The sequence below is a fragment of the Phoenix dactylifera genome, unplaced genomic scaffold, assembly GCF_009389715.1.
Source record: "Phoenix dactylifera cultivar Barhee BC4 unplaced genomic scaffold, palm_55x_up_171113_PBpolish2nd_filt_p 000447F, whole genome shotgun sequence".
Classification (NCBI taxonomy): Eukaryota; Viridiplantae; Streptophyta; class Magnoliopsida; order Arecales; family Arecaceae; genus Phoenix; species Phoenix dactylifera.
In genome coordinates this window covers 326,290-338,945 of record NW_024067879.1, presented here as the reverse complement: position 1 = coordinate 338,945, position 12,656 = coordinate 326,290, and the positions used below count along the sequence as shown (strand labels likewise).

Sequence of the window (12,656 nt, the reverse complement as noted above, 5' to 3'; positions counted from 1 at the left end):
CCCAGAGGCACTATGATGGGCTCAAAGATGCTACTGAGAATGACTGAGCCGCCAGTGGCTGAATAGTAACTGAGCTTGCCCCGCCAGTGGCTGAATAGTAACTGAGCTGCCCCGCCAGTGGCTGAATAGTAACTGGGCCTGCCCCGCCAGTGGCTGAATAGTAACTGAGCCTGCCCCGCCAGTGGCTGAATAGTAACTGGGCCTGCCCCGCCAGTGGCTGAATAGTAACTGAGCTGGCCCCGCCAGTGGTCGAGTCTGACTTCGCAGTAGCATCCGAGAGAATGGACCATGGCATGCCGGGGGCACGGTTTCATATGCATATATTATGAAAATTTTGTGATTTGCACTACTGCTTTGTTTAAATTGCATACATATTGTGCCATGATGATTATTAGATAAACATGCATGTCAGCTTCTCAAACCCTGATTTACATGTTTAGCCTACTGGTTGATCCGGTAGGATTATGCAGGATTACTTACTGAGCCGTGTAGCTCACATCTGTTTATGCTTCGTTTTCTTTCAGATCCTCACCAGTGATCGCCATCAGATATGTTTTTATTTTGTTACAGAGCTTCGTTATTTTTGGAAAAGCTTATATACTTTTGTACATTTGAATAGCATAGAAGTTCTATATTTTTGGTTTCAAACTTCAAGGTTGTACTGCAAAAACTTTTAACATATATATAAGTTTGAATCCTTGTGGCTACCTGTTACCCCTGTAGGAGGCTGCGTGCTACTGTGGGCCATAGCCGGCAATAGCACGGCCGTGTCACGGATCCGGGTCCGGGGCGTGACACTTTTCCCGCGAACCAAACGAGTCTTTGATTATCAGATAGCCATCTATATGGGGAGAGAAAAGGAAAAGTTCATATGTTTGCGTGCTCAATAGTAAAAAAAAATTAATGATCAAACAACAAGTGTTTGATACAAGGGGGAAAAAAAAGCCCAACAGCCTGCAGAAAGATCAATGAGAACGAAAAAACGAAGGAAATTTAAGATTTCGTCTTATCAACATCTCTGAGAGCCAATAATTCCAAGGGGGAAACCAAAATCTAAGTTGGAGACTAGATAACCGAGAAGCAAAATGTATAGTCTTATTGGAAAGAAAGAGATAATCGAACAAAGGACATTGAACGTTAAGAAGAGGGAAGAAATTTCCTTACCACCTTTATTTCCTTCTGTATCCGGATCGTCGAGTCGATTACTGGTCTCCTTCTCTACCGAGATGGTGAGCTCCTCAATCTTCTAGAGTTCAGCCGTCTCGGCCTCCACTCCACTGCTGCTGCTGCTGCTGGTCGGCGGCGGAGGGAGAGTGGTCCCCTCCTCGTTGGCCCAAGACCTCTTCTCCTCCACCTTCTTCTCGGCCGCTGCGGCCGCCGCCGGGGTTCGGGTGACCGTTCTCCGCCATGAAAGCGAAAAAAATAAAAGGATGTGACGTAGGACACAGAGAGAGGGAGGAAGAAGAAGAAGAAAAGAAGGAAACGGAGGAACAATATTCTTAAATCTCAATAATGTACAGATTCTTTGCATATCAATGCATATTTATAAATCCAAAATTTTATAAAATTTATTTAAAAAAATTAATAAATATAGATTGAAGTCCTCACAAAATTTTGGTCCTAATAAAATTAAAAATATTTTTTTAATTTTATATTTATACCTAATAAAAGTATGCTTACAAGGTGGCCTCTCCATTGAAGAAGATAATGATGGAAGCCATTATCAAAAGAAATAATAATCTCGTCATCCAAGAGGACCAGGACTACTTTAATTTTATCTTGCTGCTGAGGCAAATATGACATCTTAGGAACTGAAATGCCTGTAAGATTACTAGATGATAAAGTATGAGGCTCAAAGGTGCTTTGGTAAGATAATAAATTCTCCGCATAGGACTAATATTCATATTATCATATAAATCAAATAGGTATGCATTAGATCCAAGTTTTCTAATAATAAGGAATGGACCAATGGCTCGAGCATATAGTTTTTTGAAGAAATTTTTAAGCAATCGTTTTGGACGAATATGAACTACAACATTATCCCCTATATTAAACTCCTTAACCTTATGATGCACATCAGTAGTAAGTTTATAATTCTCATTACTTATTGCAATTTCGTGCCTAGTCTCTGTATACAAATGATGCATGTGCTGCGCAAAATTTTTAACAAGTTTAAAAACACAAGTATCAAGTGGCAAATGAACAAGATCAATAGAAGTGTGGTATCGTTACGCATATAACATACTCGAATGGGCTCTTACCCGTGAGTGAATTCAGCAGTAGGTAAAACATACCTCATGACATCATGGTGGTAGTCAACTACCTCTGAATTATCCTCAAACTCTTTATCATCTCCAAAATATTCTACAGGATCTACTACTTGATCCTCAATCTCTTGCGGATCATCAAACTCTTGCTTTAAGGCTAAAGTGCGCTGAGGATGACCCCTATTATGACAGTGGTGACACTATTTGAAGAACCACTAGAACAAGAATAACTAATGAAACCACTAGGATGAAGAATAGACTGAGGTTCCCTATTCATAGTGGTATTATCTCTAGAAGTTATTTGAAAAACAGATCTAAACTGAGCAACAAATATAGGCTGAAGAAAAGGTCTAAACTGAATAGACTTACCTAAGAAGACAATCTATGCAGAGAACTCTTAAGATACCTTTCTATATCAATATTCTTTTGGATATGCCTTCTCTAAAGAATCAAGGGCATATAACTCTACCTCTCTCTTTGTATTGTTTCTAAATCTATTGATAAATCTTCTAATTATATAAAAGGGTCCTCTTGAATCCTACTCATACGCATAAGCACATCAAATTCTCCTTACATACAAATTAAGACTAGGAGTAGCCTTAGATTGATATAATGCATCTATCTTAATCAATCTCCTTAATATAACTGTACCAAAAAAAAAATCTTCTTAATCTCACATCTTTTTGCTATGTGCTCCACCAATTAACAATTTACTTAAAGGTTAGCAAATGGGTCGGATGTAGTTATGCTTAGATTGGGTCAAATTCTATTGGATTTTTTTTAAAAAAAACACTTGACACGTATTTGCTCTCTCTTTCTCTGCGCGGCGATCTCTACCTTCCCTCTTCTTTTGCGTTTTCTCATGGCAGAGAATGGCACCAGCTACCCGCCGGCGGCGGAGAAGAAGGTGGAGGAGAAGAGATTCTGGGCTGACGGAGAGGAGACCGATCTCCCTCCGCCGCCCACCACCACCAGCAGCGGCAGCAGTGGAGTGGAGGCCGAGACGACTGAACTGAAGAAGATTGAGGAGCTTACGATCTCGGCAGAGGAGGAAATCAACCGACTTGACGAATCGGTTGGATCGGAAATAAAGGCGGTAAGGAAATTTGTTCCCGCTTCTTAGGGTTTGATGTCTTTGGTTCGATTGTCTTTTCCTTTCTAATAAGACTATAGCTTTTGCTTCCGGGTTATCTACTCTAGGGCTTAGATTCTGGTTTCTCCCTTGGAATTGCTGGTTCTCAGGGATGTTGATAAGACTTGATGGCTCTGATGAGAAACTTTTATTGTTCGGTCGAGTGTGGTTTTATGATCGTAAAAGGCCAAAATTTCAGGTTTCTTCTCTCTATAATGACTTTTGGGAATTCATCTTTTATGCTGACCATATTCTTTAATTATCCATCCCACTAATTAGTTATCCTTCGGAACATGCTTATCTAAGAAACCTTCCTCTGGTAAGTTATGTGCTAGTAAAAACTTCAATTCTTGATGTTGTTTCAGTAAAGAAAATTAATGAATTACTTCTTTAGAATGCATATGGTTGCTAAATCTCCTAGTAGTTATTTTCTTAAAACTCTTAACCATCTTCTCTCTCCTATATTTTCACTCTTAAGTGCATTCTAATGTTTAGCTTTGATGTAATCTGTGCTATCTTGAAGTTTTTTTCCTCCTGAACTTTCTCTTTTTTCGAACATTGGATCAAATCCTGTATGAATTTTGGTATTTATTTTGATTTATATCAGCTGGAATTGAAAGAATTATGAGCTTTGAAAGGTACAAATTGCAGATTTCTAACATCGACAGAAACTCAGAACCAAGCAAACAGACTATAGCTAAACACCACCTCCCTCCTATCCACCTGTTCTTGGAATTCATTTTCTCCCCAATTTTATGACTTTGCTACAGGAATTGTAAGGTGCTTCATTATAAATATACCACGAGCAGACAACCAAATATTTCCATTGTTTTGTTTGAGCTCGAATACGTATCAACAATTTTTGAGAAGTACAGTGGGGGTGCCACCCCTAGTGTTCGAAACCTAGACCTTTCCCAAGTGGAGAAGATGGCCGACATCAGCTAACATAAGGCTGATTGGCTTGGAGATATATTGATGTTAACATTTTTGGCATCACCAAATTAATCAACAACCCATGCCCTGAATGTTGAATGACAATTATGGATTGACTTGTCGGCAATGTAGCAAGCGTGTTATCATTTTTTCTTCTTTTAGTGTGTTTGTTTTAAGCTAAATGTTTCTGGTATGTATTCTTTGTACAATTTTTGTTAAATTTAAGTTTTTGTTTGAAATCTATTTTAAGCTAAATGTTTCTGGTATGTATCTTTTGTACATTTTTTTAATTTTAAGTTTTTGTTTGAAATCTGTTTGATACAAATGCTGAAGATACATTACTCACCTTTTGTGGCAGTTTTTAGAGGTTACATGCATGAGCTCCGGTAAAGTTAGACGCTTTGCAGCTGGAACAGAAGCTGGGTTTGCATTGCATTTGATAAACGGTAAGTTGGGTATTGGTCTTCCAGCAGCCTTGTATATTGAAGCAGTTAAAGAAGGAGAAGAGCCTGTGAGTTTTGGTCCCAACGCAGTTCTTGTTAACTATGGCAAAGGTTGGAAGTTGCAGACATTTACCAACAAAGGTATATTTAAATGATTTGTACCAGAATCAGTTGCATATTCTGTGGTTTTATTGTTGATTGAATTTTGAATTGGCATGTCCTTTTTAAAGTCTTGACTTTCTAAATTTAGGATACGAGGAAGCAACGCAAATGCAGCAGAGATCAAAGTCATTTCCTGAGAAAATGGTAAGTGACTCCTAATTTTCAGTCATTGTCAAACTATATACTGTGACAAACCACATGGCTTTTTTACAAAGGTCAAGTGGTGCAGCTTTGGGGTCTCCAATCATTGGATTCTTTTATAGTTCATTGGTATGGCTAATTTACCTGGTGTTTTGCACTGATTTAACTAATATTACATGGTGATAATGTTTTCTGTTGATTAGTTTTTATAAATAGGATATTTAGCAATCTTTCTAGTTTTTAGAACTTTGAATTGAAGCAAACACTTACGACTAGGAAATCTAAGAGCAAGGGATTATTAATCAAACATTCACAAAATGAGTGCATTTTTCTCGGTTATCAGTTTTATTCCTTTGTTTCATTATCTGTGATTTTATCGTAGATGGTGAGAGCTTTTTAAGAACAGAAAGGGCATGTCATGTAATGAGGAACATATAGTTAACACTAAGATAGATCTCAGTGTCTTTTTACTAGAATTAATTTTCAAACCTAACCTGAAGACACTTAAGGACTATTTTCAAGATGCCATTAGAATTTTCAAGATTTGATAAGAATCATGAGACTATTTCCATGCCATGGTTTGCTATTAAGGACTGTATGCTAGGGCTGCTGCATATTTTAGGAAATTGTGAAAAGGAGAAATAAGTAACAGATCACCAATTCCTGAAAGTGAGTACTGCAAGTTACCTTCTAGAAAAGATTGCAGTACCACATTAAGGACGGGTTGGAAAATTTCAACTCTAACTAGATGACAGCTAGCCTATCCCATGCCAGGAAATTTTGTGGACTGGCTTAGGCTGTGCCATCATAATATGACTGATCAAAGCATGCACCAACTTACACTCCCTAAAATAAGATGTCCTTTTCTGAATCATTTATGTAAATTTTGCATGAAGTCAAACTATTTGAGTCCTCTGTAAAATGGACTGCAAAAGATGCTGTAGAAAATTTTGCATGGTAGCTTTGATGAACTGTGGTACTCAAGCTTTGAAGGAGACAACCTTCATTCTTTACATTGTTGCAAAAAGACTTATAGTTGTACTGTTGCTGGTGGTTTCATGGCTAGAAGATAATATTTTATTCTCGCTTTTATGTGTTTCTTTCTTTTTCTACTTTTGAGGTTCAAATGATTTGAATTGGTGCAGTTGATTTTTGCTACAAAGGTCTAATGAAATATTCATGTCTGTAGAATGTCCTTTTGCAGAAACCATCTGACCTTCAGTCCATGAAGAAGACTGATAGTGATACAACACCAGCCATCAATTTTCAATATATTGGAAGGACACTGGTTGCTTTCGCTTTCATCTTTCTGCTTGGAGGTACACTCACATTGTTGCTAGAAAATCTTCCCAGGTTAATCTCATTCATAACCTAGCCTTGTAATAAATGATTTATTCCATGTGATAAAACCATTTAAGAAGAATTTTTTCATGTAATGTTAAAATAATTTATAAAGGTAACTATGATCCATTTAATGCCTTTTTGTAACGAAAACTTGTTCGTGCCGTAATGACCATTTTGGTCCTGTGTATTGTATAGTAGTTGATCAATTTTTCTCTTTTAATTTGGGGTTCTTCCAATTTTGTAGAAAGATATTGGGTAACCCATGAAACTATGAAACATGAGTACTGTTCTTTCTTCATGCTTTCCCAACCTGATGACTATCAATTAAGGAGATAAATACTTTATTATGATATCTCTATTGCTGATGGAGGTTGGCATACTGATATGGTAAATATTGATGGTCTTGATTAGATTTAAATGTGGTTTCAGAAGATGTAATTCCATATCCTTGTTCAGTGCCCTTTTTTCATGCAGTCACTGATCTGTGGGTTAATTTTCTGAAGAACACAAACCAACTGCAGGGCTGGTTGAGGATGGTATGCTATTTTTGAATTGAGGTTCTTAATATCAGCTGTGATCTGACAAATGAATCATGGTTACTCTTGAGGTTGTTCTTTATATTGCTGCAGTTTAATCAATTTCTACAAGATTAGAATACACTATTAAGCTGTTACATAAATCACTCTTCAATATTTACCTTGAGCGCACAATTCGAAGCTTTCTCTGCAACTTGCTAATTTTTTCCCAAAACGGTATTAATTTATCAATTAGATTATGCTCATCTATAACCTTGTTTTTCTTTTTTTTTTAAAAAAATTAAAGGCAAAACCTAAGCATCTTTAATCATATGGGAGTGCAAAGCAAAACTTAATTCTAACCTACTTCTTTATAATATTTACATCTCTTCTTAATTATTTTATGATATTATTATTAGGTCTCTGGTGAATAGTTTTGAGGACTTTCTTGAGCTGTCCAAATAATAATATCCTCTGGAGACCTGGACCTTGACTCAAACCTGATCCATATGTGATCAGTGTTTGACCAGATTTATATATGATCAAATTCGTACTTGTTCCGATTTGGACCAAGATTTGGTCCAATTCTTGGATGGAGAGGGTCTGGTTTGAGATTGAAACCTAATCCGAGGTAATATAGCCCACAATTTTGAGTGCACATGAATAGCTGTTAATCATCAAACTTCTAGACAATGTAGGAAAGTAGCATCTACCCACTGGCAAGAGAGGCAAGAGATAAACCTCAAATAAGGATATATTGCCTCTTTGGAAAGAAACATAACCATTTACCCCACTGGAGTAGGAAAATTAGTTCGGGTGTGATGAAATAATTTGTAGCAATTTTAACTCTATGTTGTTTGCTAGTTAGGAAGAGTATTTAAACCCGATGGGTTTAGGAATAGTACAATTATGCTCTTGTCGTTATAGTGTGATTACACTTCTATTGAAGGGTATATCAATAATTTCATCATCTCAGGTAGTGAAGCCCCGGTTACATGGAATGTTGTTAACTAGCAGAAATGCACAGTATCCCTTGCATGCTAAGAATGGCTGGGATTTTCATTGGAAGATACCATTGAGGGCATGTTTGGTTGGAAAAAGTTGGACTTTGGAATAAGAATGCGAATAAGTGACTTCCATTCCAGCTATTTGATTTGGGAGAATTTCGTTCCCATTTTGATACCAGGGAGACAGGAGAAGGCCCCAATGTTTCAAAACGCTATCTTTACTCTCTCCTAATATTAACATGTCAGGGTATGTAGCTATTTTGATTCAACCAATAATTTCGATTTCGATTCCGATTTCGGTCATGAACCAAACATGTCGGGGTATGTAGCTATTTTGATTCAATCAATAATTTCGATTTCGATTCCGACCCGAACCAAACGTGTCCTTATTTAATGAAAAAATGAAGTTGCTTTCTAAGAAATTACTAATATGCCCTTGCGAGCAGAATGTATAGTTACCCTACACTACAAGCTAAGGTTCGTATATAGCTTGAGATCACATTGAGATTTGTACTTTGCACATGGGTGGTTTAGATTCAATTCTCAAATCAAATGGATGGTTAATTTTGCTTGGCTCGAATTTTTGTGGCCTACACCTTTTAGGCCTTACTATGTAGGCTACGCCCAGCAGTATTGGCCTAACTAGAAGTTTGGGTCCTTAGGGTTAGACCTTGGGAGTTTGTATGGTTTATCTCTATCCTATATATGTTGGAGCTCCATACATCTTGGAGTCAATTCACCATGGAGCGAAAATGTGGTTAAATAAGCCCATGTTGACTTCAGGTTCGAGTTGTTTATGGTTATCACAGCCTAGAGTCTCATTCAAAAAGACTAGCCAGAAAGTATCATTTGGGTTTTTCGGCCCTATATAAGTATACATGATCAACTCAATGCATAGCCAATATAGGACTAAATACATACCTATATAAGTCCCCATACTCTACCCGTTTAAAAAGTCATGGCTTCCTCGCTAGGCTAAAGATTCAAATCCAATTATAACTACCACAAATCTATAAAACCATCACAATCAACTTATGGATAGTCCAAATAAGCCCATGTTGCGATCTCCCCACCACAAATTCACATAGGCAATGGATTAGGTCTATACTGATACTATTTGTAATAACTCAAAATCTCATCAAAAATGTTTAGCATAAAGGTATTATTTTAGTTGCTCGGCTTTATGTAAGTACCCAAGATCAGCCCATTGCACGACCAATATAGGACTAAACATACACCTGCATGGGCCCTCACGATGGTGTCATGAGAGTTTACGGAGACTCGAGGGTGTTGCAAGAGTTCAATTTGGATGGGGACACCGAGCATCTACCACAAAGGCATGTTGTTTTGCTATGTGGTTAGCTTCTTGTTCATTTATATGCATGTTTGGATGGACATAGAAGGGCTGGCTTTAGTTTGGGGCATGTTGTAGCACAGCACAATGGTAAAATAGAGAAATTAATCATCCCATGACTATATGGCACAAGAAAATCAATACAACTTTGGAGAATTGGTGTGACAAAAGTGTTGGTTAAATATTCATTTGCAAAGCCATGCATCATGCAGGTCTAGGGAACTTTTCATTTGCATAGCAGGGGTTCCAAAACATTTTCATATTATGTCAAGTAGATCTTCATAACTTGATATATAAAGCAATTTTTTATAATCTCCTTCATGAACATCCTTTTTGACATCATATGATTAGTTGAACTTACTGAGGAACATAAACTATCGATAGAAAAATAGTTAAATATCAAAATTAGTTCTAGACCATATGCACATTCTTACAAAATGCATGGTCCACCTCTTAAAATGGACCTATATTTAATACACATGAAACTAGTTTATATCATCCAAATTATGCAATTAGGAATAACATAATACTTTTTCTCATTGAATTTAAAGTATTATTTTCATCAAGTCTTGCTAATGTAATGATGATTAGAGTTGGGCAACGGGCCGTGCCGGGCCGGCCCGGCCCAGGCCCCCCGGGCCAAAACTCTAAACGGGCCGTGCCTGGCACGGAAGGCAAGCCCGGCCCGGCCCCCGGCCCCTCTATTGGTGGGCCGGGCCGGGCACGGCACGGCACGGGCCGTGCCAGGCACGGCCCGTAACGGGCGGTAACGGGCCGTGCCAGGCACGGCCCGCAACGTCTCTAAACGGGCCGTGTCAGGCACGGCCCGCAACGTCTCTAAACGGGCCGTGCCTGGCACGGCCCGTAACGGCTCCAGACGGGCCGTGCCTGGCACGGCCCGTCTGGAGAGGGGGGAAGAAAATAGCCGTTTCCAACGGCTATTTTCGGGAAAAAGACGGTTTTGCCCCTCCCAACAGTCCTATAACGGCTGAATTGAGGGGTATTTTGGAAAAAAAAATTTTTTGGGCTTCTATAAATAGCCCATTCCTCCCTCATTCTCACCACACCAAACCTCTCATTCTCTCCTTCTCTACTGCTATTATTTCTCTCTTCTAAAGTGCTCTTCTAGCAATTTAATTTTTAGTTTGTTCAAGTGCTACACAAGAGGAGGTTCCTGTTGAGAAGAGAAGGTCGCTTCTGTTGAGAGCACAAGAGGAAGCTCGGAATCTCGGCGCTGCCTCTGCCCTCCGACCCTCTACTCAATTCCTCCTTGCGGTTAGTTTTTATTTTTTGAATTAATCATAGATATGTCATCTTTTGAGGAAAGTCAGTTTGGCATTCCTGTTTCTGAGGGGGAAGAAACTAATCCCCAACCCCCTGTTCCTAGTTCCTCTAGAACTGGTGAACCGAGTGAAGGTCAAACCTCTTCTCGTAAGAGGACTAGTACTGTATGGAATGAATTTGATAGAGTTATGGTTGAGGGAGTCTGGAAAGCTAAATGTAAAAAATGTGCCAAACTTTATAGTTGTAGTAGTAGTGGGGGAACAGGGCATTTAAAAAGACATCAAGAGAGTCATAGGATGCATGATTCTCATGCTCAAACTCAAAGTAGCCTTAATATACAAGGGGGATTACTTGTAGGTAATTTTGCATATAATCATGAAAATCAAAGAAAAGCACTTGTAAAATGGATAGTCAAGGATGAATTACCTTTTAGTTTATGTGAATCTTTTAATTTTGAAGAATATGTTCAATTAAACCTACAACCTGCTTACAAAAGAACTAGTAGGCGTACATTTAGAAGAGTAGCTATGACCAATTTTTTAGCAATGAAACAAAATTTAATTGAAACACTTTCTACTTTAAATGTAAAAATTTCATTAACTTCTGATATTTGGTCAGCATCTGTAGGTAGTAATTCTTTTATTGCCATTACTGCTCATTATATTGATAATGATTGGCAATTAAATAAACGTATTCTTGCTTTTCGTGCTTTTGATTTTCCACATTCTGGGCAACAAATTTCAAATATAATTTATCAAACTGCATGTTCATATAATATTAATGATAAAATTATGTCTATTACTTTTGATAATGCATCTAATAATAATTCTGCTGTTGTATTATTAAGAGACTCATTGCATCCCATATTAGATGGAAATTTACTGCATATTAGATGTGCATGTCATATCTTAAATCTTTCTGTTCAAGCTGGCATGGGCATGATTCAAGATGTGATTTCAAAAATTAGAAATGCAGTTTCTTTTATTCATGCTTCTAGATCAAGACTTCAAGAATTTAAGGAATTATGCATAAATCATGGTAAACGTTTTAAAAAATTTAAACTTGATGTAATTACTCGTTGGAACTCCACATATAGCATGATACATGATGCATACCCATATAAAAATTTATTAAGTGCATATATTAATGATCGTGGATTAGGATTTACATTGACTGAAACTGATTGGAATAAAGGAAAAATTTTGGAAGATTTTTTGCTTAGTTTTTATAATGCTACCAATGTTCTTTCTGGTATTTATTACCCTACTTCATGTTCATTTTTACAACAAGCATATATAATTAGTCAAAAATTTGCAGAACATAGATATGATGATGTTTTAATGCCTATTATTCACCTAATGGAATCTAAATGGAATGAGTATTGGGACAGGATATGTCCTATGCATAACTTAGCTGCTGTATTTGATCCTAGAGTTAAATTAAATGGCGTGCTAATTTTACTTGATGCATACGCTGAAAATATGAATCAAGATGCTGAATCTGCTAAAGATGAGGTAAGACAACTTCTTTATGATATTTATGCTATATATGATGAAAAAATTCGTGGATCTAGAACACAAATACAAACCTCTATTCCTCCTTCTAGTAGTTCTCGTTCGTCATCTATTTTTTCATTCATTGCACAGAGAAGACACACACATGCTTCAAGTTCCTCTTCATCTTCTTCATCTTTAAGTAGTGAACTAGAATTTTATTTACGAAATGATCTTCAGTCTGCATATGATGAAAATCAAATAGAGAATCTAGATGTATTATCTTGGTGGAAGAGTGTTAGAAATCAATATCCTGTTATGTCTGCAATTGCACGCGATATTTTAGCTGTGCCGATGTCCACGGTAGCATCGGAATCCGCTTTTAGTGCAGGTCGGCGTGTTCTTGACGAAAAGAGAAGTAGGATGACGGGCGAAACGGTGGAGATGCTTCTCTGCTTCAAGGATTGGCTGGATGCTGAGGCAAGACTTCAAGATAAAGGTGGACATAATACAACATCCTCTGATGATGATGATACAAACACTACTGAAGACTGAAGACTGAAGACTGAAGAGTGAATACT

The 12,656-nt window shown here is 37.6% G+C and overlaps 1 protein-coding gene across 2 annotated transcripts; it reads left to right on the top strand.

Annotated features, from left to right (window-relative positions):
- Positions 1-3,041: 3,041 nt before the first annotated feature.
- On the top strand, positions 3,042-6,642 carry LOC103722806. 2 transcript variants are annotated; one of them, XM_008813498.4, is made up of 4 exons: positions 3,042-3,363; positions 4,691-4,916; positions 5,026-5,081; positions 6,283-6,642. In XM_008813498.4, the coding sequence occupies exons 1-4, from the start codon at positions 3,130-3,132 to the stop codon at positions 6,451-6,453; spliced, it is 687 nt and encodes a 228-aa protein (XP_008811720.2). In that variant the 5' UTR covers positions 3,042-3,129; the 3' UTR covers positions 6,454-6,642. The 2 variants fall into 2 exon arrangements, with proteins under 2 accessions (XP_008811720.2, XP_008811719.2); XM_008813497.4 differs by having other exon boundaries at positions 6,268-6,642.
- The last annotated feature ends 6,014 nt before the right edge of the window (positions 6,643-12,656 follow it).

Bases quoted from the DNA above. Each gene is read 5' to 3' on its own strand.
- LOC103722806 (XM_008813497.4), top strand. From the start codon at position 3,130: ATGGCAGAGAATGGCACCAGCTACCCGCCGGCGGCGGAGAAGAAGGTG. The intron at 3,364-4,690 runs GTAAGGAAATTT...CTTTTGTGGCAG, and splicing joins TTGGATCGGAAATAAAGGCG to TTTTTAGAGGTTACATGCAT. The intron at 5,082-6,267 runs GTAAGTGACTCC...TCATGTCTGTAG, and splicing joins AGTCATTTCCTGAGAAAATG to AATGTCCTTTTGCAGAAACC.